Here is a 20,483-nt window from a genome sequence, read left to right as displayed (position 1 = left end):
CTGACATTTACAAATCTGAACGATTCCAGGTCTACAGAATATTAGCCTCGGTTCCACTTAGTTCACAATTCTCGATGCCTTAACTTACTGGGTACTGGTTTAATTCATGGAAGAATGACATATGTTTCGTTAAATTGATTTTTCTGCACTTTGAAAATATTTCTGTACAATATTGTGATGTTTCATTCTAAAAGGTGACGGACAGCGGCCACCCTCCCCTCTCCTCCATCTGCGTGGTCACCATCAACGTCACTGAGCAGAGCAAGTACCCGCCCTCCGTTGTCCCCCTGGAAGTCTTCATCACCACCGCTGGCGGATTTTTTGACAACCGCCTGATCGGCCGGCTCCATAGCTCCGACCAGGACCCGCAGGACGTGCTGGCCTACACGCTGGTCTCCGAGGACCCTGCTGGCCGCCACTTCTCCGTGGACCGAGCCGATGGTAAAATCTGGGTGGAGACAAATCTGGAGGAGGGCTCTTACGCACTCAACGTCAGCGTGACAGATGGCAGGTTCAGCATCTGGACAGTAATCAAGGTCCACGTGTGGGCGGCCACGCAGGCAGTGCTGGACTCCGGCTTGACCCTGCGACTACACGGAATTTCCTCAGAGGAGTTTCTGGCTGATCACTGGCGAGGCCTCCAGCGCAGCCTGGCACAAGCGCTGACATTTCCCCGGCAAGAGCTGCATCTGGCAAGCCTCCAGATGCTGCCCGACACCGCGTCATTGGAGGTTCTGCTGGTCTGGAGGCCTCAGAGTGGACTCATCCAGTCGCTACCGACCAACAAACTAGCAGGTGATCTTCAGCAACTCAGTGCTTCCCCTGGGGTCCTTTTTCTTTTTCTTAACTTAGGGATATGTGAAATACAGTAAAAAATGATGTGGCTATTTCTTTGACATTCCTTCATGAACGCAGAATTAGTAGATAGTTTTATACCATGGTCTTAATGAATGGTCAATTCTGATCAGGTCTGAAAATTACATTGGTGTACATTATCAGCTGATAATAAAACTCTCAAGAAATTCCTGTCAAAAAATCATGACCGTTGTTCCAAACATCACCCTTAGATGTTTTTCGATTATATGTGACACTGTCAGGTTTACAGCTAAATGTGAAATGTTCTGGGAAGAGAAAATTGTGATTGTAAAAGAATAAGAATTTACTTAATCATTTACTTTATTTGGTGATTACAACAGATTACAAAAGTGACACTTCATCAGATTTAAGTCATCTCATAGGCAAGCAGGATGAAATCAATGTGGACAAAACAACAAAATAGTCGATTAAAATGTGAAACCTGACAAACGGAGCACTTCACCGTTGATGTTTGGAATGATGCTCTGCAACAAATTTATGCCACTGTCCAGTCATCGAAGAACGACAGAAGTCAGCGTTCCCAGCCAGTGCGCTTGCATCAACCATCACATATAATAACGATACAGAATATACCATATGCCGTAGAAAAAAAATGATTTATCGTCATAGCTGCGGCTATATAACATTGACAAACTAGAAATTTACGTAATAATAATAAAAATACTAACAGTAATAATGCATCAGATTTATATAACATTTTTCTGGACCCTCAGACGCTTCACAGTGGATCCATTGTTCATGGCAATTCGCTATGTGCTTGTAATGTTTCTTCGTAATCAAGACTTCAAGTGTTGCAAGCGAAAAACAAACAGGAAATCATGAATTGGTAGTTTCATTCATTATTTTTTTCTTCGCAAGTGGCCATGGAATAATCGTCTTAATGCCTTTCAAGGTGTACAATTATCCTGGATTATTGGACTTCACCAAAGCAACCGTCTTCCGCTGCACGTCGGTTCACGCCTTCACGTCACCCATTAATCCCTGATAATCGTACACCCCGTCTGGCATTAACCCCAACAAAGGCACCCTGTATTGAGTCGTTACATGTATATCGATTTAAACACTCAGTAATGTTTTGGAAAAGTTGTTAAAGATTGTGAGCAAACCACTGACAAGCTTTGTTCCCTGTTCATTTGTTAACGTTTAGGCATCCTGTCAGACATCGAGGACTCTCTGGGACTGGACGTTGTCCATTTGAGCTACAACGGCTGTCTGGGTAGCGGATGTCCGCCACGGGGCTGCAGAAACACTATCCACTTGCCAGGAGACACCATGAACCACTTTAGCACCGCCAGACTGGCCTACATTACGCCGCTGCACCACTGGGAGAGCGTGTGTCCCTGCAACGGTATGTCAATCAGTCGGAAGGGAGCCCCAACATTTTCTGGTAGTGAGTGTTTTGGTGGTTTCGAAAAATAAATAACATAAACTCAATCCCAAGTCTTATACTTCTCTCTGAAGATTACTCTCATCAAAGGAACTCACATCTTTTGTCTCCTATCCTTGTTTTTTTTTTTTGTTTTTTTTTTACTGTTTAATGTTTAATTAAGAGTTGATCACTCGTGGGTTGGTTTGTTGGTCGGCTGGTCTGCTGGAAGGTTAGATATTTTGTTGCTTCATTAGGTAATTAGTTTTGTGTGTATTTACTAGTTAGTTGGTTAGTCCGTTGATTAATTGATTAGTTCTAAAGTTAGTTAATTGGCTAGTTAACCTGCAAACCCCAATTCCAATGAAGTAGAATGTAAATAAAAAGCAAATACAACAATTTCCAAATGCTTCTCATCCGACTATATTCATTTGAATACGCTACACAGGCAAGCTTTAGAGATTTGATGGTCAAACTGATGAACTATTGTTATTTACAAATATTCACATTTGATGCCTGAAACACATTCCAAAAAAGTTGGTCTACCACCGTGTTACATGATCTTTACTTTTGACAACACTCAATAATCATTTGAGGACACTAATCATTAAAGCTTGGGAGTAGACAGACCGAAATGTTTTTTTCAGTGCCGATCCAGGTACTGAAGGCTGATAACTGATATGTGGAGTCGATATTTATTTGCAGTAAAAGGGAAAATATTGGTGGCAATATTTTGAATATTAGAAGGTTCAACACTTTACGGTGTTCGCTGTATTTACCTTTTACGCAGTTTTTTAAACAGCTTTTCAAACTTTTTTTTTTTAAATAATCTTTGACAATAGATATCTTTGTTTTAAAATTCTAACAAACAGATTAAGGAGCTCTGAGACAGCAGCATATCTTAGAAATTTAAATGAATACGTAGTAAATAAAAGTTTTCCAAAATTTCAATGCACTGTAACTAAAATGTTAATCATTCACTTTTGTTTTAAGTTTATGTCAAAAAGAGTGCAGGAAGGTCACAGCATTTTGGCTCTGACGCCATGGCAAAATAATCCAGTTTTAAATTGAGCTCTGATCGGACGTCAGAATTTAAAAAAAAGGCCGATGTTGATGTGCTAAAAAATTCCAAATATCGGCACCGATAACACTGGTCAGCAATCCGGGGTCACCATTGTCATATTTTGTGTTTTATAATGGGCCACACATTTGAAATTGGACACAGATCTGGACTGCTGGCAAGCCAATCTAGTAGTACACACACTTTTTTTACTACGAAACGTCACACAGGCAGAATGTGGATTGGCATTGCTGAAATGAACAGGGATGTCCCTAAAAACGGGCTTAGTAGTTTTGTCACAGGTGGTTTACTCAACTAGCACAGACATTTTCAACATTTGCCCATACAATTACGCTAAATAGACAAGTCTGTGTCTGTCAATTTTCTGCTTCCAGCGTTTCCTCAACGAAAAAGCAGAACTTCACGATGCATTTCATAATGTTTTGCTGCCCAAGCTGTTGACGCCCCAACTTTGATTTGTTTGGTTTGGCGACCAGAAAAGCCTTTTCCGCCTTCTTATTGTGTCAAATCCAATGATAAAGGCGATTATGGGGGAGTTGATTTGTTTGGGCATTCCTGCCAGGATTAGCGGCAGATGGAATACACATCTGCCGGAGGCTCCTCAGGATGGGACATTGTTACCCGCTTTGTTTTGGAACCTTGTGTTATTTTGACGAAAGAGACTGACCAGAGCTGATAAGACAATCAGCAAGGCGTCAGGTCGCACGGTGTCTTTTATTCACCAACCGTGTGAATTTATTACCTTCTTTTATTCCATCCACTTGAGTGAAACTGTTTCAAGAGTCTTTCATATTTAATTTGACATTCATAGCCACTGTAATAAATGATGTTCTGCTTCCACCCGACAGCTTTTGTTGCCGTTTGTGATGCTTCTCAGATAATCCATCAATCAATGTAAACCAAAGGCAAATGCACTAAGACTGAGTTATTGATTGGAGTCCAATCGCTTTGTGCGTCAGTGAGCTTTGTTCACTTGGGTTTGTAGATCATATATTGGTTAGTTTTGTTTAGTTAGTTAGTTTTTTGGTTATTTATTTTGTTAGGCAGGCAGGAAGCCAGTTAGTCAATTAGATTTTTCACTTAGTTGGAAGGATGTTGTTAATGTTTAGTTGGCTGCTTATTTGTTTAGTTGGCGAGTGACTTTGGTAGCTTGGTAAGTAGTTGTTAGTTAGTTAGTTAGTTGTGTTTCCGTTAGTGATGTTAGTAGTTCCGATGGTTGCTTATTTCTTTGTTAGATGGATGTTTGGTTTGTTTGTTAGTTGTTTTTGCTGTTTGGGTGATTGTTTAGTTAATTCAAAGTCAGTGGTTGGTTGGTTGGTTGAATTTATCCCTGGTTGGTTAGGGAGTCTTGTTAAGGTAGTTGGTTGGTCTGTTTTTTCCTTACTTTGTTAGCTGGTTGGTTGGTTAATTATTAGGTGGTTGGTTTGTTCATTAGTTGGTTGGGTGGTTAGCTAATTAGCCAGTGGGTTGGTTCAGTCGCTGGTTAGTTTGACTGATCATTCATTTACTAGGGGGCATATTCTACCATTCGAGCTTAAGTCAATTTCTTACACATTTTCAAGGTGCAACGATTCTCCCATCTTGGCTGCTGACACACACACACCATGCATAACCTGGAAGTGCATGGTGTGTGTGTGTTGTGCACAACCACAAAAGAGGCGCGATTCTGTAAAGTCTGATTGATGGTGGTCATAATTATCTGATCGTGGACTTTTCCTAAGACGTGAATTCCATAGAAATCCAAATGTTAAATATATCAGACTTTAAATGTCAATAAGTGGAGAGGAAGTTTATCTGATCTTTGCCATTGACGTGTTCGGTTCATCTACAGGCTACTTTGAAGGGCCACATGTTTTTTCATTCACTTTTTATTAAATACAATACATGCCATGTAATCAGAATACAACACGCATAACTGAACGCTTAGGAGAGGGTGTAAATTGAGAGTTCACTAGGTTGACAAGCACCGTGATTTGCACGTGACTCATCAAAATGAAAAAATTATAATTGACGTCCCATTATTACGGTGACTGTATTGTTTGTGATTGGCTCTTTAACTATAGGTCACATCAGCAAGTAGAAATGCTCCTCACAGGTGAAGAAACAAGTTGGCTGATCCTTTTTTTTCACCGTTTAATATGATATCATGTCCACACGTAGCCGTCGTTTTAATATAGTAGGGGCACATATGCAGCCGTTGTGCAATCAGTGAGCATATATGGGTCGGGTGTGACGTCACACCACGACACCACACCCACTCTGCCAGAGTGCACATTTGAACATGATGGTGCAGAAGTGACACGTTTAAGTTGATGGGAGAATCGGCGCAGCAGGGTGCCTTTTCTGACTTAAATTCACAAAATGAAAAAAAATGCAGGAGTTTCTCAGTTGGGAAATGAGCTACTTAAAACGATTACCCAGTTTAAATTCAAGTTGTAGAAGTGTAGCTCAAGGGTGGTTGGCTCGTTGTTAAAGCCATTTTTGTACAGATGGAGGATTATTTGTGTGGGTGCTTGTGCATGTTTGTATTTAATTTAGTTGAACATCTAGTTAATTGCAATTTGGCGTTCCACTCAGTGACAACATTTATCATTGAGTAAACGACTCAGATAATGGACGGCTCTTTTATTATTTTGGTACATGACGCTGCTCTCAGACCCGCAAGTTTTTCATGCTCTTTTTTTCTGCTCATCCGTTGATTAAGAAAGCAGACAAATGATTATTGAACCATCACAAATGCAAACCTTGATGTGTGCGTCAAAGTGACTAATCCGGTTGCTCGTTCCTCGTTAGTGATGTTGACGTTCTGATTTGGGGCCAGTGGCGTTATTGTCTTTCAGCTTTTGGAGCGTTCAAAAAGAGATGAAAGGCACTATCTGCCTGTTTTTGAACTTCTCCGTGTGTCTAACAGACGCCAGATCAGAATTGATCCTTGCTTCACGGGCCGCACACCACCACCATCTTGAATGCCGGCAGGATTCCTGGCACGCACAATCGATGCTCCCACGCAAATGATGTTTTCTGTTTACGGTGGACAATACCGAACCCAAGTTTGAAACCCTAATTTCAAACCCTAATCCTGTCTTGAAAATTGAAACCCTGACCCTAATGTGCCATCCACATTTCAAACCCTCGCTCTTGTTTGATCACGTAATTTGAAACCGTAACCCAAACTTCAAATATTAACCCTGGTCTGAAATCCTACTTTGAAACTCTTTCGCTTTCCTGAAGACCAAACGTGAAACCCTAAACCAGGATTGAAACCCTAATCTGAAAACCAAGATTTAAAACATTACCTCAAACCAGAAACCCATATTTTAAACCCTTTGTTGAGGCACTAAACCTTGATTGAAACCCAATCCCTGATTTGTAACCCGAATTTAAAACCTTAATCCTTGTATGAAACCCTAATCTCAAATTCCAGATATTGGATATTCTTCTTTAAACTGCTCATCTTGATTTCAAACCCTCTGTCGCGGTTCCCTGAACCGTGTGGGAAGGAAGGAGGACCCAAAGGCGACAGGTGAGGGGGTAACAGGGTTTATTACGGAATGGAGTGGGGAAGCGAGCTGGAGAGAATCCACCACCAGGCGGGCGTCGGCGGGGACAGCGTCGAGTGACGCCGACGTGCAGGTGCCGGGTGGCACGGACGAGAGTGCGGCAGAGCGGGGCGCGCCGGGAGGCGAAGTCGGGCTGGCGAGGTAGCGGGAGGCACGGCGGAGCGGAGAGCGCTGGCGGGATGCGTGCCGGGCAGGATCTCGGAGGCGCTGGCGTGCTGAGCGGGACCAGACGGGTTCAGGTCGGCTAGAGGGGGGAACAGGAAGAGCAGGGGTCAAGCAGGCACGAGAGCAAGACGAGTCAGGCGATCGGGAAGCAGGACGAGACATGAGCCAGTACCACGTGAGGTGACGAGATAATCCGGCGTCGGACTCCTGGCGTGGCTGGTTCTTATGCCGGGCGCTGATTGCCGGCAACGAGCTGCAGGTGCGCCGGAGCCGACGCCCACTTTCTCCGGAGGAGGGCCTGGCTGGGTGGATCGCGAATCTGTAAACAAGCAGAACTGCCACGCCCTCCTCCCCGACCCGAACCGTCACAGTACCCCCCCCCTAACGGACGCCTCCTGGCGTCCTACCCGGCTTGTCCGGGTGGAGTGCGTAGAACTCCCTGATGGGGGCGTCGTTCAAGAAAAGTTTACGCGAGATCCAGGAGCGCTCCTCCGGACCGTAGCCCTCCCAGTCCACCAGGTACTGGTAGCCCCGGCCCCGGCGCCGCACGTCCAGGACCTTTGCCACCGTGTAAGCCGGGTGGTCGTCTATTATCATGGGGGGTGGGGGGGTAAAGCCGGAGGGCTCAGAGGGCTGGAGGATACCGGTTTGAGGAGGGAGACATGGAACGTAGGGTGAATTTTCAGGGAGTCGGGAAGCTTGAGTCGAACAGAGCACGGGTTAATAATTTTCTCGACGGGAAAAGGACCGATAAAGCGAGGGGCCAGCTTACGAGACTCGACTTGGAGGGGAAGGTCGCGTGAGGAGAGCCACACCATCTGGCCAGGCACGTAGTCCGGGGCTGGGGACCGGTGGCGATCAGCCAGTCGTTTGGTCCTCTGGGCTGTTCGGATGAGAGCGGCCCTCGCCTCGGCCCACACCCCCCGGATCCGGCGGAGGTGCTCCTCAACGGATGGGATGGCCACGGTATGCTCCTGGTCTTTGAAGAGAGGTGGTTGGTAACCAAAACAAACCATGAAGGGAGACATACCTGTGGCCGTGGTGGAGAGGGAGTTGTGGGCGTACTCGACCCAGGGTAGTGCGTCGCTCCAGGAGTCCGGGTTGCGGGCCACCACGCATCGGAGGGCGGCTTCCAGGTCCTGGTTGGCCCGCTCCGTCTGGCCGTTGGATTGGGGGTGGTAGCCCGAGGAGAGACTGGCGGTGGCCCCGACTGCCTTGCAGAACTCCTGCCAAACTTGTGAAGCGAACTGGGGGCCCCGGTCGGACACGATGTCCTCCGGGATGCCGTGGGGTCGGAACACGTGTTGGGTGATGAGTTTGGCGGTCTCAAGCGCGGTGGGCAGCTTGGGCAGGGGGACGTAGTGGACGCACTTGGAAAACCTGTCGACCAGGGTGAGGATGACTGTGTGTCCGTTGGACGGAGGGAGGCCGGTGACAAAGTCTAAGGCGATGTGCGACCAGGGACGACTCGGGATAGGCAGGGGCTGGAGGAGGCCGGCCGGGACCGCGTGGGAGGCCTTTCCGCGGGCGCAGACGGAGCAGGCTCGCACGAATTCCCGGGTATCCTTCGCCATCCGGGGCCACCAGAAACGCTGCTGGAGGAAGCGAAGAGTGCGTGCCACCCCCGCGTGGCAGGTGAGTGTGGATGAGTGCCCCCATTGCAGTACCTGTGACCGCACGGTGTCGGGAACGAACAAGCGGTCGGAAGGGACTGGGCGCGGGTCCGGTTGCTGCTCCTGAGCGTTGCGGACGACCTGCTCGATGTCCCAGGTGGCCGCTCCCAGTAGGCAGGCCGAGGGAAGAATGGGCTCCGGAGCGTCAGGGCTGGCGGGGGGCGAGAACTGACGTGAGAGGGCGTCCGCCTTCCCATTGTTCGAGCCGGGGCGGAAGGAGAGGGTAAAGTTAAACCGGCTCAAGAACAAGTTCCAGCGTGCCTGGCGGGGGTTGAGTCTCTTGGCGGATTGCAGGTATGCCAGGTTCTTGTGGTCGGTCCAGACCAAGAAGGGGGTCGAGGTGCCCTCGAGCCAGTGCCGCCACTCCTGGAGAGCCCATACCACCGCGAGGAGTTCCCGGTTGCCCACGTCGTAGTTTCGCTCGGCGGGGGACAGGCGCCTGGAAAAAAAGGCACACGGGTGGACTACCTGGGTTCCGGGATCCCGCTGGGAGAGGACGGCCCCCGCCCCGGTGTCGGAGGCGTCCACCTCCACGATGAACTGGAGAGCGGGGTCTGGGTGCCGGAGTACGGGGGCGCTGGTGAAGGCCTTCTTCAGGTGGGTGAAGGCCTGGGCGGCCGCCTGGGTCCACTGGAATGTGGTGGCTGTGGACGTAAGCGCGGTGAGTGGACTGGCGACCTTACTGTAGTCCCGGATGAAACGGCGGTAGAAGTTTGCGAATCCGAGAAAGCGTTGAAGCTCCTTCCGGGTGGTGGGCTGGGGCCACTCCGCCACGGCCTGGATCTTGGCCGGGTCGGGACGAAGTTGCCCCCGGGCGATGATATAACCCAGGAAGGGCACCGAAGGGACGTGGAACTCGCATTTCTCGGGCTTCACGTAGAGGCGGTTCTCCAGGAGGCGCTGGAGGACCAGTCGGACATGCCGGCGGTGATCTGCGAGAGAGTGGGAGAATATGAGGATGTCGTCGAGATATATGAACACGAACCGGTTGAGCATGTCGCGGAAAACGTCTGTCATGAGGGCCTGGAAGACGGCGGGGGCGTTGGTAAGTCCGAAGGGCATCACCAAATACTCGAAGTGCCCCAATGGTGTGTTGAACGCCGTCTTCCACTCGTCCCCCTCCCTGATGCGGACCAGGTGGTACGCATTCCGTAAGTCCAATTTTGAAAAAATCTGGGCCTCACATAGAGGTTCGAACGACGGGTCGATGAGGGGGAGCGAAGACTTGTTTTTGACAGTTATCTGGTTTAGGGGTTTGAAATCGATGCAGGGGCGAAGCGAGGCGTCCTTCTTTTTAACAAAAAAGAAACCCGCGCCCAGGGGAGAAGACGAGGGGCGGATGAGACCGGCCGCGAGCGACTCACGGATGTACGTCTCCATGGACTCCTTCTCTGGCCTGGAGATGTTGTAGAGGCGGGTGTTGGGCAGGGGGGCCCCCGGGAGGAGATCGATGGCGCAGTCGTACGGACGATGGGGGGGGAGGGTACGGGCAAGGTCCTTGCTGAAAACCTGCGCCAGGTCGTGGTAGTCCGGGGGGACGGAGGAGACGTCAGGTGGAGGGGGGGGGGGAAGCGTAGAGGAAGGGGCCGGATCCGCAGAGCGCAGGCAGTGGGAGTGGCAGAACTCACTCCATCCGGTCAGCACGCACCTCCTCCAATCGATGGCGGGGTTGTGGGTCTGGAGCCAGGGGAAACCTAAGACCAGGGGGACCTGGGGAGAGTGGATCAGAAAAAACCTGATGGACTCCCGGTGGTTACCCGAGACGATGAGGGTCAGGGGAGCGGTCTGCTGGGAGACCCGAGCGATGAGATGCCCGTCCAGCGCGACCACCCTTCGGGGGGACAGAATGGGCTCCATGGTGATGCCGAGCTGGCGGGCGAGGGTCAGGTCCAAGAAGCTGCCGTCGGCCCCCGAGTCGACCAGCGCGGTGACCGAGAGGGGGGTGTGTTGACCAAGCAGCCGGGCGGAGATTGACATCCGAGAAGAAGAGCCAGAAGCGGATACCAGCAGGCTCGGCGTTGGGCTCTCCGTCAGCGACGAGCCTGCTCTTTTGGTTTATTGGGACAGTGGATCAAGAAGTGGCCGGGGAGGCCGCAATACAGGCAGAGCTGATGGGACCGGCGGCGCTGGCGCTCCAGAGGGTCCAGAGTAGTTCTTCCTACCTGCATAGGCTCCTCCGCGCCGGTAGATAGCTGAGCTGGCGACGGCGAGCGAACCTCGGGTCGGGGAATGGCTGCCCGGACGGCGACTCTGGAGGGGCGTCGGAACCGATCGGCCTGCCGGTCCCGCAAGCGGTGGTCCACCTTGATGGCCAGGGCGATTAATTCCTCGAGAGTCGTGGTTTCGTCGCGGACCGCCAGCTCGTCCTTGAGGGCGTCGGTCAGCCCGTTCAGGAACGCCTCGCGGAGAGCCGGCTCGTTCCAACGGCTCTCGTGGGCCAGGATGCGGAACTCCACAGAGAAGTCGGCCGCGGAGCGGGAACCTTGTCGGAGGGAGAGGAGTCGGCGGGACGCCTCGCGCCCCTGCACCGGGTGGTCGAAGACACGGCGTAACTCCTGGCTGAAATCCGCGTAAGTGGACATCGCCGGCGACGCCGCCTCCCACAGTGCGGTTGCCCACTTGGCGGCGCGGCCGCGAAGCAAGTTGATGGTGTAGGCGATCTTGGCACGCTCGGTAGCGTAACTGTGGGGCTGAAGGTCGAAGACCAGGGAGGTGCTGAGCAGGAACTGGCTACACGAGCCCAAGTCCCCGGAGTAGGGTTCGGGAGTAGGAACGTGGGGCTCTCGACCGCCCGCGTAATGCAACGCGGCGGCCGGGGAAGCCGGGGTCGTGTCCCTGGGGAGGTTGGGGGGGGGGCGAGTTAACCCACCTGGTTAGAGAGGTGCGAGAGCTGGTGTTGGATGGCCTGGAGGGAGCTCGGAACTTCCTGCAGCATCCGCTCGTGGCGATCGAGCACGCTGCCCTGGTGGGCGAGCACTTCTCCCAGGGGGTCCGAGGTCGCGGGGTCCATTAACTGGGCCGGATTATTCTGTCGCGGTTCCCTGAACCGTGTGGGAAGGAAGGAGGACCCAAAGGCGACAGGTGAGGGGGTAACAGGGTTTATTACGGAATGGAGTGGGGAAGCGAGCTGGAGAGAATCCACCACCAGGCGGGCGTCGGCGGGGACAGCGTCGAGTGACGCCGACGTGCAGGTGCCGGGTGGCACGGACGAGAGTGCGGCAGAGCGGGGCGCGCCGGGAGGCGAAGTCGGGCTGGCGAGGTAGCGGGAGGCACGGCGGAGCGGAGAGCGCTGGCGGGATGCGTGCCGGGCAGGATCTCGGAGGCGCTGGTGTGCTGAGCGGGACCAGACGGGTTCAGGTCGGCTAGAGGGGGGAACAGGAAGAGCAGGGGTCAAGCAGGCACGAGAGCAAGACGAGTCAGGCGATCGGGAAGCAGGACGAGACATGAGCCAGTACCACGTGAGGTGACGAGATAATCCGGCGTCGGACTCCTGGCGTGGCTGGTTCTTATGCCGGGCGCTGATTGCCGGCAACGAGCTGCAGGTGCGCCGGAGCCGACGCCCACTTTCTCCGGAGGAGGGCCTGGCTGGGTGGATCGCGAATCTGTAAACAAGCAGAACTGCCACGCCCTCCTCCCCGACCCGAACCGTCACACCCTCATTTAAACCTCATCAACAGGGTTATTCTACACAAATTATGTCAACAGCGGAAACATTGTTGATATCAAACACCTTGTCTTCATGTGTTTGTGTCTCAGAATCGGCGCTGAGGTTCGGCGACGAGGCCTACCTCAAGTACGTCCACGGCATGGACGAGGACCAGCAGGACTTCACCCTCTCCATGAGCTTTAGGACCTTCCAACAAGATGGTCTCCTCATGTTGGCCAATGGCACCGACTGGGGAAGCTTGCAGGTAATCCAAGGCTTTCGGCATCCACCAAAAAGTTTTTCTCTATCATGATTAGACCCACAAAAAAGTCTCAAAGAGTCATGCCTGGAAAGATACGTGACGATTTTGGCATGAAGCAGCCATTTTAGCCACCGTTGGCTCAGTTGTAACTCAATTCAAAACAAATTCCGGCCCCGAAGGAAGTTTCTTTTAACAACGTGAAATTTGGTAGTTGTGTCTTTCACGAGTAGACTCACAAAAATGTATCAAGAAGCCATGCCTGAGAAGACGCTGGAAGTTTGTCCTTTTGGTTTGAAGCAGACATTTTCCATTCGGTTTGCTTAGTTGTAACCCTCAGGGAACCCCTTCAGCCTGTTTCACTTAGCATCATGAAATTGGGTGAACATGTCTATTAGAGTAGATCCACAAAAAGGTCTCAATGAGCCAGGCCTGAAAAGACACGGCAAGTCTGCTAATTATGTTTGAATATGCAATTTCAGAGTTATTTTACTTTTTTTCAGGGGTCCTTCAAAAACAACAAGTGAATTTTGATTATTTTATTTTACTTTGAGTCATATTTACATACAGAAATGACTAGTTTTTGTCAGTGTTCCTGAATGACCCTCGCCACATGGTGGCTGCCACATGACGACGTTGCCCGCAAAAAGCATCTTGAGACTTGAAGGCAATCAAATGGGGAAAAAGTCCCCAAAAAAAGAAAAAAAAACTTTAGCCCTCGATAGAAAACTCCCCCAAGCCCAGCACAACAACACGTGAGCACGGAACGGTTTGTATTGTACGCAGTGTCCATGAATAATTCTCTGAGCAGATGAAGTGCCGCGTGATGCCGCCCCTCGCGGGGGCTCTTCGCACACTGGTGGAATGTTCAATCACCCTGATTCTGGAAGAAAAAAAAATTAAAAAGGACACCTCAGCGCTGCTCTCCTGTCGGTTGGAAACACGCTAAGAAGGATTCATAGGGAGAGGGATGGACTTCAAAGAGAATTTGTAAAGATGGTCATCTGTGGACTCCCACCGCGGGATTTGGGCGGGGAAGGTTTTGAAAGGTCTTGACAAAAACAACAGACTCAAATTCATACCGATTTGTTGGCACATTAAAAAAAAAAAAAAAAAAAAAACACGGATGTACTTCTTGGAACTTTCACACTAGCTGGTCCAAGCATGAAGCAAATGGACATCTTGCAAGATGTGTTATGTATCCCACTCCACGCTGCCTGTCAAAACTGGCTTTTTTATGTCGCCGTGTCGAATCTTCGAACATTTCAGAAATAGAATAAATGGACGCCATTAGGTCAGTTTTTCAGCAAATGAATCCATTTCATGCAGGAGGCACTATTTTTTTTTTAGGTTTTTGGAGCCGCATGGGGGCGCCATTTAGGACGAGCAAAGATGTCCCAGTAAACGTGGGTGCTCGCTTCCAAGATGGCTGCCGCACATGCCAATGAACTCCTCCCCTGCTGACTTTATTGTTTATTACCGATGCGGACTAAGCAAATTCAACTAGGCTTTTTTTTTTATACGCGTTTTCTTGTCACTGAAGAGCTGTGTGTATGCTTGCGTGCATGTATGTGTGTGTATAAAAAACACACAAGCGCTGCGCCACACTCCCTTTGCAGCAAGCGCCTTCGGCGCAGTGGCGCTAGGGGTCGTTGATTTATGAAGTTGCAAAGCCGTGGAGCTTTTCCGGTCCCTTTGGAGCTCGGGTGGGCTTGATGCCGTGCTGCGCGTCGACTGGTGTAAATCCTCAGAGCGGGCCGTCTTGAAATATCTGTCTGCGGAGATGACACCCAGTGATGCAAAATACATTACAAGGCAAGGCCGCCTCTTCTTCTGCCGCCAGCACTTGTTCAGCATCTTTGCCACGATAAGGACGCTGCCATTCCTGCAACATAAAGTCCCACGTGCACATAGCCGTGAAAGGAGTGTTGGTCAGTCCAATTTGGAGATATTAGGAAATTAGTGATTACTTGAAAAAGGCCTACTTTTAATGAGGAATATGGCCACGCCCCCTCCACTGTCTCCATGTTTCTAGGAGAGTCACGAAAGGGAACGATGAGAAGCATTGCTTATAACGCCCAAAAATGGTGATCAATTGGCACCAAAATTCATGTGGCCATCCCTACCTCGGACCACTTCAACATACCAAAAGGATTAACCTCTCCGTGGCTGATTTATATGAGAATGAAGAAATCTGGAAGTGAGCAAATGCACCGACAGAGTTCCATATATGTAGGCGGGGAAGACGCGCACACAGCTTCTTTGCTGATCACAGTGAGGACGTGCACAGCATAAAGCACCGTCGGAATATTTGCAGAGACTGAAGTGGGAATGAGTAGATATGCACATTTATTTGGATGAGGATTGGCCCCAGTTTTGTATGCGACTTCAATACCTACACAACATAAATACGACATAAAGATCCATGCCTGGCTGCCGGTTGCATCCTGACACCTAACAAGAGATTAGCGTGGATAAATGTCTGAAATATAACCAGTCGGGGTTCGTGTGCACATTCTTGCTCTTGTCTTCTTCAGCTTGTGTAAGAGGAGAAGAGTTTGGGATGGTAATTTTGATTTTGTGGAGGTGATCACTTGAGCTCACATTTGATGTCAATAAATCCAAACTATTATGCACTTCACATCAATTTTCTGCAAATGTTAAAGAAACTTTAGTTTAATGTAGTAGTTTTTTAAACATTGAAAATGAAACAAACCTAGATTTATATTGTAGCTAGCTAATGTGGGTTTCTAAATGTTTAAGACCATTTAAGCCCGCCACTCACTGCTACTGAAAAAAAAAAAATCATATGGATGGAGGAAATATTTGGAGGAAAGATTTGTGGAGCTGTGACAGTAGTGTCCCTGCCTGTTTGACATGGGAAAATATGTTCAGCAACTATAAATGTGGTTGTATCTTGTAGTCCATTGATACAGTCATTTTATGCTTTATGTACTTTTTTAATTATTTACTATCAATAAAAAGTATAGTTATTTGAAATAAAAAAAAAAAGATGCACAGTGAAAAACAGAGTGTCACGTTCAGTCCGACATTTGCATTGAGGTCATTTTTATGACTCTTGGTGGCATTAGCGTTTGAATGGACCCTTGTAAATATACACTTGACTTCATCATGTTCTGCATTGGTGGTGGGAGTTTTTTGTTCAGCAATATTTGAAATATGCACAATTGATTTTGATGGCAGCATTATTTCTAAGGACCTGCTTTGTGATTTGCATTTCGTTTGATAAGTTGATAAGTTCAAGTTCCTTTTGGAAAACATCCATAAGACCCTCCCCCCCTACCATCCAGAAACAGGTCCACAGTCTATTTTTTCTTTATTTTTATTTTTTTGCCTTTTCTGAGCATATCGCAAGCGCACATGCATGCACGTCCGCCGACATGACTTTGATAGCTGCTTGCCTCGCCTCCCTGCTGGACCTGCGTCGATGACAAAAGCATGCAGCGATTGAGCGGGGTCTGGTCAGTAGCGGACTTGTAGTGCGACAGACAGATAGACATGAGTCTGTATCAGAGAAGGATATTTATCTGGTAGTCTGACGGCGTGACCGTCGTGAATGACAAAAAAGTCGAACAGTTTGACAAGGCCATAAGACCTGCCATCTAGTGGTGATTGGTGAAATGACAACTTAAAGCTCAATCGACTCCTGCATATTCACAGATCAGCAATCGCAGATTCACGTTTTTACATTTAATTTCTTACAATGTTGTTTTGAGATTTTAGAATTTTCACGTTTTTTTCTATTATTTTTTGTTGGAAATTCATCAAGGTTTTTGGGATGTCAGTTGGTCATTCCTGATATACTGTAAGTTATTCTACTGGCTGCCTCATACTGTAGTATCAGTATTATACAGTAGAAAAAACAAGAAAAGTAAGCAAAACAAATCTGAGTTCAGAGCAATCGAATGTCCAAGCTCAAGTCACCTATCAAATTATCTGTGAGCTAATGTGCTTATGTCAACAAAGCCACAACAAGCTTTGCAGCCACGCGCAGTGCACTGGGCTGTACTGTACACACTGCTTGACTAGTGACTCGACTGAGCGATTCTCTTATATCCCACATAAATCATAAAAAATAAAGTCACTGTCACAGCTCATTGGTTAGTATTTGGGGCTGCCAGTTACGCGGACGGGGGCCCCGCCATATTAAGTTCCCAGGCTGAATTTGGGGCTCAGTACGTCCCTGTGAACAGAAGCGACACATAAAAGGCGGGAGAAGATTTGCCTGCGAAAATTACGAAAGCAAACAAGCATCAATAAAACATCACAGGGACTGCACTTGTCCTCACTCCTCTCTCGCTCTTTCGCTCGCTGCTTCCGCGATAAAAAGAGCTGAGTGTGCACGAATGCTAAGCGACTCGCTGATGTCGAGCAAAAAGCTCATTGTGCACTCACAGGCAACGCAAATTCCCGTCTTGTCAATGTTTGTTTCCCCCCACGCCAACGCTAAAGTCTAGGGGTCGATGTAATTCCGATCTGACTTGATGCTGTAGATGATGATGACGATGATGATGCGTTGGCGTCATTTGAGTTCCGAGTGGGAGGAAGCTGGTGGATTAGTCATGATGAGCAGTCACTGTATTTATTAAGTACTGAGCTTTTGAAACGAGAAGAGACACTGTCATCAGGGTGAATTGCACAGAACAAACAAAAGAATTCATTAAATGTGGAAAATGTACCTTATGTTTATTAAAGTTTTAAAATTTTTCAATTTTATTATTATTTTACATTAAATGTTCCATAAGGCACGTATTGTATTGTATTTTACAAGTTGAACTGAAGTACTGAAGAAATATTGGAAAAAAAATGGAATCCTGCTGTATATGCTGAGAAACCTTGAATTATAAAAAAAAAAATGTCAGCACAGAGCAGCCCTTGAGTGAATGATTATTTTGCTGTGCCAATCAGTGACTTCGGTGATTGATCGGCAAATTATGACCTTACAACTGATCACCAATTTTGCATAAACGCGAACTATCTGCCAATTCCGATCTGAGTAAAAGCCAGTCCCTGAGGATTATGCAAATGAAAGAAATAGCCTAAATAGTCTTTGATGTTAATTCAAATGTACTGTACATCAGATTTATTAATAACTGTAGGTCGTACTCGTTTGAAAAAAATAATTAACTAAAGTGAAATTCTTTCCATTTTCTGAACTCATCAGTATTTATTGAAATGTACTTTTATCAAAGACAGGGCACGCTGTTCAGACAAAGATACAGCGGCCTTTGCGGTGTGAACTTCGGACAAAAACAAGCCCTGGAGGTCGGCTTGTTGAAATGTCACCCGAGTCTCGGTCAGATGTGAGTTGCAGATCGGTCCTGTTTACAAATTTAAAAAATGAACCGCATCAACTCCCAAATTTAGTAGAGCGGCCAAATAAGGACAGTCCGGTTTTCTCTAATTTAAGAATATAAAGAGTCTCTCTCATCCAGCACGGCAGTAATGTTGATTTCCAATTAATTGTAATTAATCTTCTGGCTATCGGAGCGGCAAAAGCTAGCTCATCATTTTTGGATTTAGGTAAGGGAGGCAAATGGGGGAGGGAGAATCCAAAAAAAGTGCACTCAAAGCATTAGGATCTAATTTATCTCCAGCAAAAAATCTTTGTCTTTATTTATTTAGGGATGGACAAAGCCAGAGGGTGTGTATTAAATTTATAGAAGCCTGTTGGAATCAGTCACAAATTGGGGTTACGTTTTCATAAATCTTAGTCAAACAAGCCTGAGTATAATAGGTGCGGTGTATAGCTTTACACTGAAGACACAGATGGAGGATTTATGTCAGTTTGTAACCAGTCCTCCTAAGCAATTTTCAGACCCAGGTCCTCCTTGCAGAGTCACTTAATTAGTCTTAGCCACCCCGTGAGAGCGAGCCTTTAAAAGTAGAACTCTGTGACAAAAAAAAAAAAAAAAATCACTGCAGTGTCAAGAGGAAAATAAAGATGAGCGGAAGAAATTTTGCAAACAAAACACAACAGTTGTTACCTTAATTCTAGGTTAGGAGCAAATCCACTCACGAGGCCAACATGATTCTTGGTGAGAAGCGAAAATGATATGATTACATGAACATTTCTAACATGAGCTATACATGTCATATTGGAATGACAGTACCTGTACATTATTTTCACAACCCGGCGGTACCAGTGTACAGCCATATTATGTGACAAAATGTGTTCATTTCCTTTGTACTCGCGTGTAGTATAGATTTTGCTTAGGAAACCATTAGAGAAAAAACATACACGTCATTTACAAAGGCACTCAATTGTTTTTGGAATCAAGTAATTGTCGCAGTGTAGAAATAAATAGATATAGAACATGTATGAAATTCAGCAGTCAGGTCATGAAGTGTGTAGACGTTTTTAATTTTTTTTACACATCCTCTCAAAAAACCTATTTAAAAAGTATACTGTTGTCAATCACATTTGATGGTCAACTCTTTTGTTTTACTAAAGAGCACAAATCACAGAAATCATGAGCGTGAATGCAAACATTTTCTTCACCGTAACACTTGCTGTAGTACTTAAGGTTTACTTTGTGGATTTTGTGCAGCGAGGCTTCGGTTAGCCAATCAATACTGGGCAGGCAATTGTAATAATGGCGGCTGAAATGCTGTAATTGAGCAATAAAATCAATGGAATGTTGGCGCCAACATGTAGTGTCTGTCAATGGATGCACAAAATTGTGAGCGACACAAAACCAACACAAACATGTCAACTAGCGACTTGTCAGCTGCTCCAATTAACCGCATCAAGAGCCTACACTTGTCGTCATAGCAACCGCGACAATGCTTTATGAACCGCGACAATGTTCGATGAACCGCGACACTGCTTTTATGATTATCTTCATCGCAACACGTGTGATGCAATTTGTTATGAGACTTGTTCTCTTACAAGAAATTACCTCTGTTTATGGCCTGAGCGCAAACCTTAAGTAAAGATATTGTATTTTACGACAAACAACAAAGTGTCCTGCAATGTCAAAGACATGAAGTCTTCACCAAACCTAGTGCTATAAAGTTTACGAAAATTATCTAGGAATGACTAGAGGAGGACGAGCATGATCCCCGCATTGCAAGATGAGGATGCGTGACGTGCAGCCAGCTGGCTCTGTTTTTTACTGGAGGCCTGGCATCCACACAACTTTTCTGTTTGTGGAGGATTAGACTGGTTCGAAATTGCATGCATGATGATGTTGAAATTAGTTATTGCTTTTCCATGAAGTCACAAACACCTCCGTGTAATTTATTTTACTGATGCTTTGCTGGATTGATGGGAGATTATTTCTGCTTTGATTGAATTTGATTCCCTGTTGACACAGCGGAATTCCTGGTGTGATGATGAATAAATGTGGCGGCAATCAAGCTCCGGCTCCAACTGTGTTTGGGAACCCCTGATTTCATTTCGGCTTGTTGGTGAAGCCTGTATAGCCGTTCCATTTGTAGTTTCTCTGTTCTACCATGAGGTTTTGTGTGTACGCATGGTCAGAGCAGTGTGCATACACTATACACGCACTTTATGCGCATTTCTGTGTGGACACATGCTTTCTAAATGAGGCACCTGGTTCTGCACTCGCCGGGAGCATGCGTCACTCCTGCGGAGCGAATTGATATGGGCCAATATTTGAGTGTTTTGTTTAGTTGTTTCCATCGCAAAACTTTGTTGATGTAACGAATATGTTCAATTTTTGTGAACTATGCACACCATCCATCTATTCAATCATAGTTCCCAAACTTTTTGAATCTTTTGTTATTCCAAGAGTACCCCCTCACAGGTATGTGTTGATGATTCTCCACAAGTAAAATGTAAAAAAAATCAATTAATAACTCAAATGAAAA

At 47.4% G+C, this 20,483-nt stretch overlaps 1 protein-coding gene across 1 annotated transcript in view; it reads left to right on the top strand.

The window, feature by feature from the left end:
* fat2 (FAT atypical cadherin 2) overlaps positions 1-20,483 on the top strand; it is a 123,522-nt gene that overhangs the window by 87,557 nt on the left and 15,482 nt on the right. The window contains exons 20-22 of the mRNA XM_088293428.1: positions 195-795; positions 2,024-2,224; positions 12,478-12,632. Of these exons, the coding sequence (XP_088149554.1) occupies positions 195-795; positions 2,024-2,224; positions 12,478-12,632 (957 nt within the window). The remainder of the gene's footprint in view (positions 1-194; positions 796-2,023; positions 2,225-12,477; positions 12,633-20,483) is intronic.

This window comes from Idiotropiscis lumnitzeri, chromosome 4 (genome assembly GCF_059441095.1).
Source record: "Idiotropiscis lumnitzeri isolate Australia: NSW breed Sydney's pygmy pipehorse chromosome 4, RoL_Ilum_1.0, whole genome shotgun sequence".
Classification (NCBI taxonomy): domain Eukaryota; kingdom Metazoa; phylum Chordata; class Actinopteri; order Syngnathiformes; family Syngnathidae; genus Idiotropiscis; species Idiotropiscis lumnitzeri.
The sequence above is the reverse complement of the archived record's forward strand: the minus strand, read 5'-3'. Positions and strand labels throughout refer to the sequence as shown.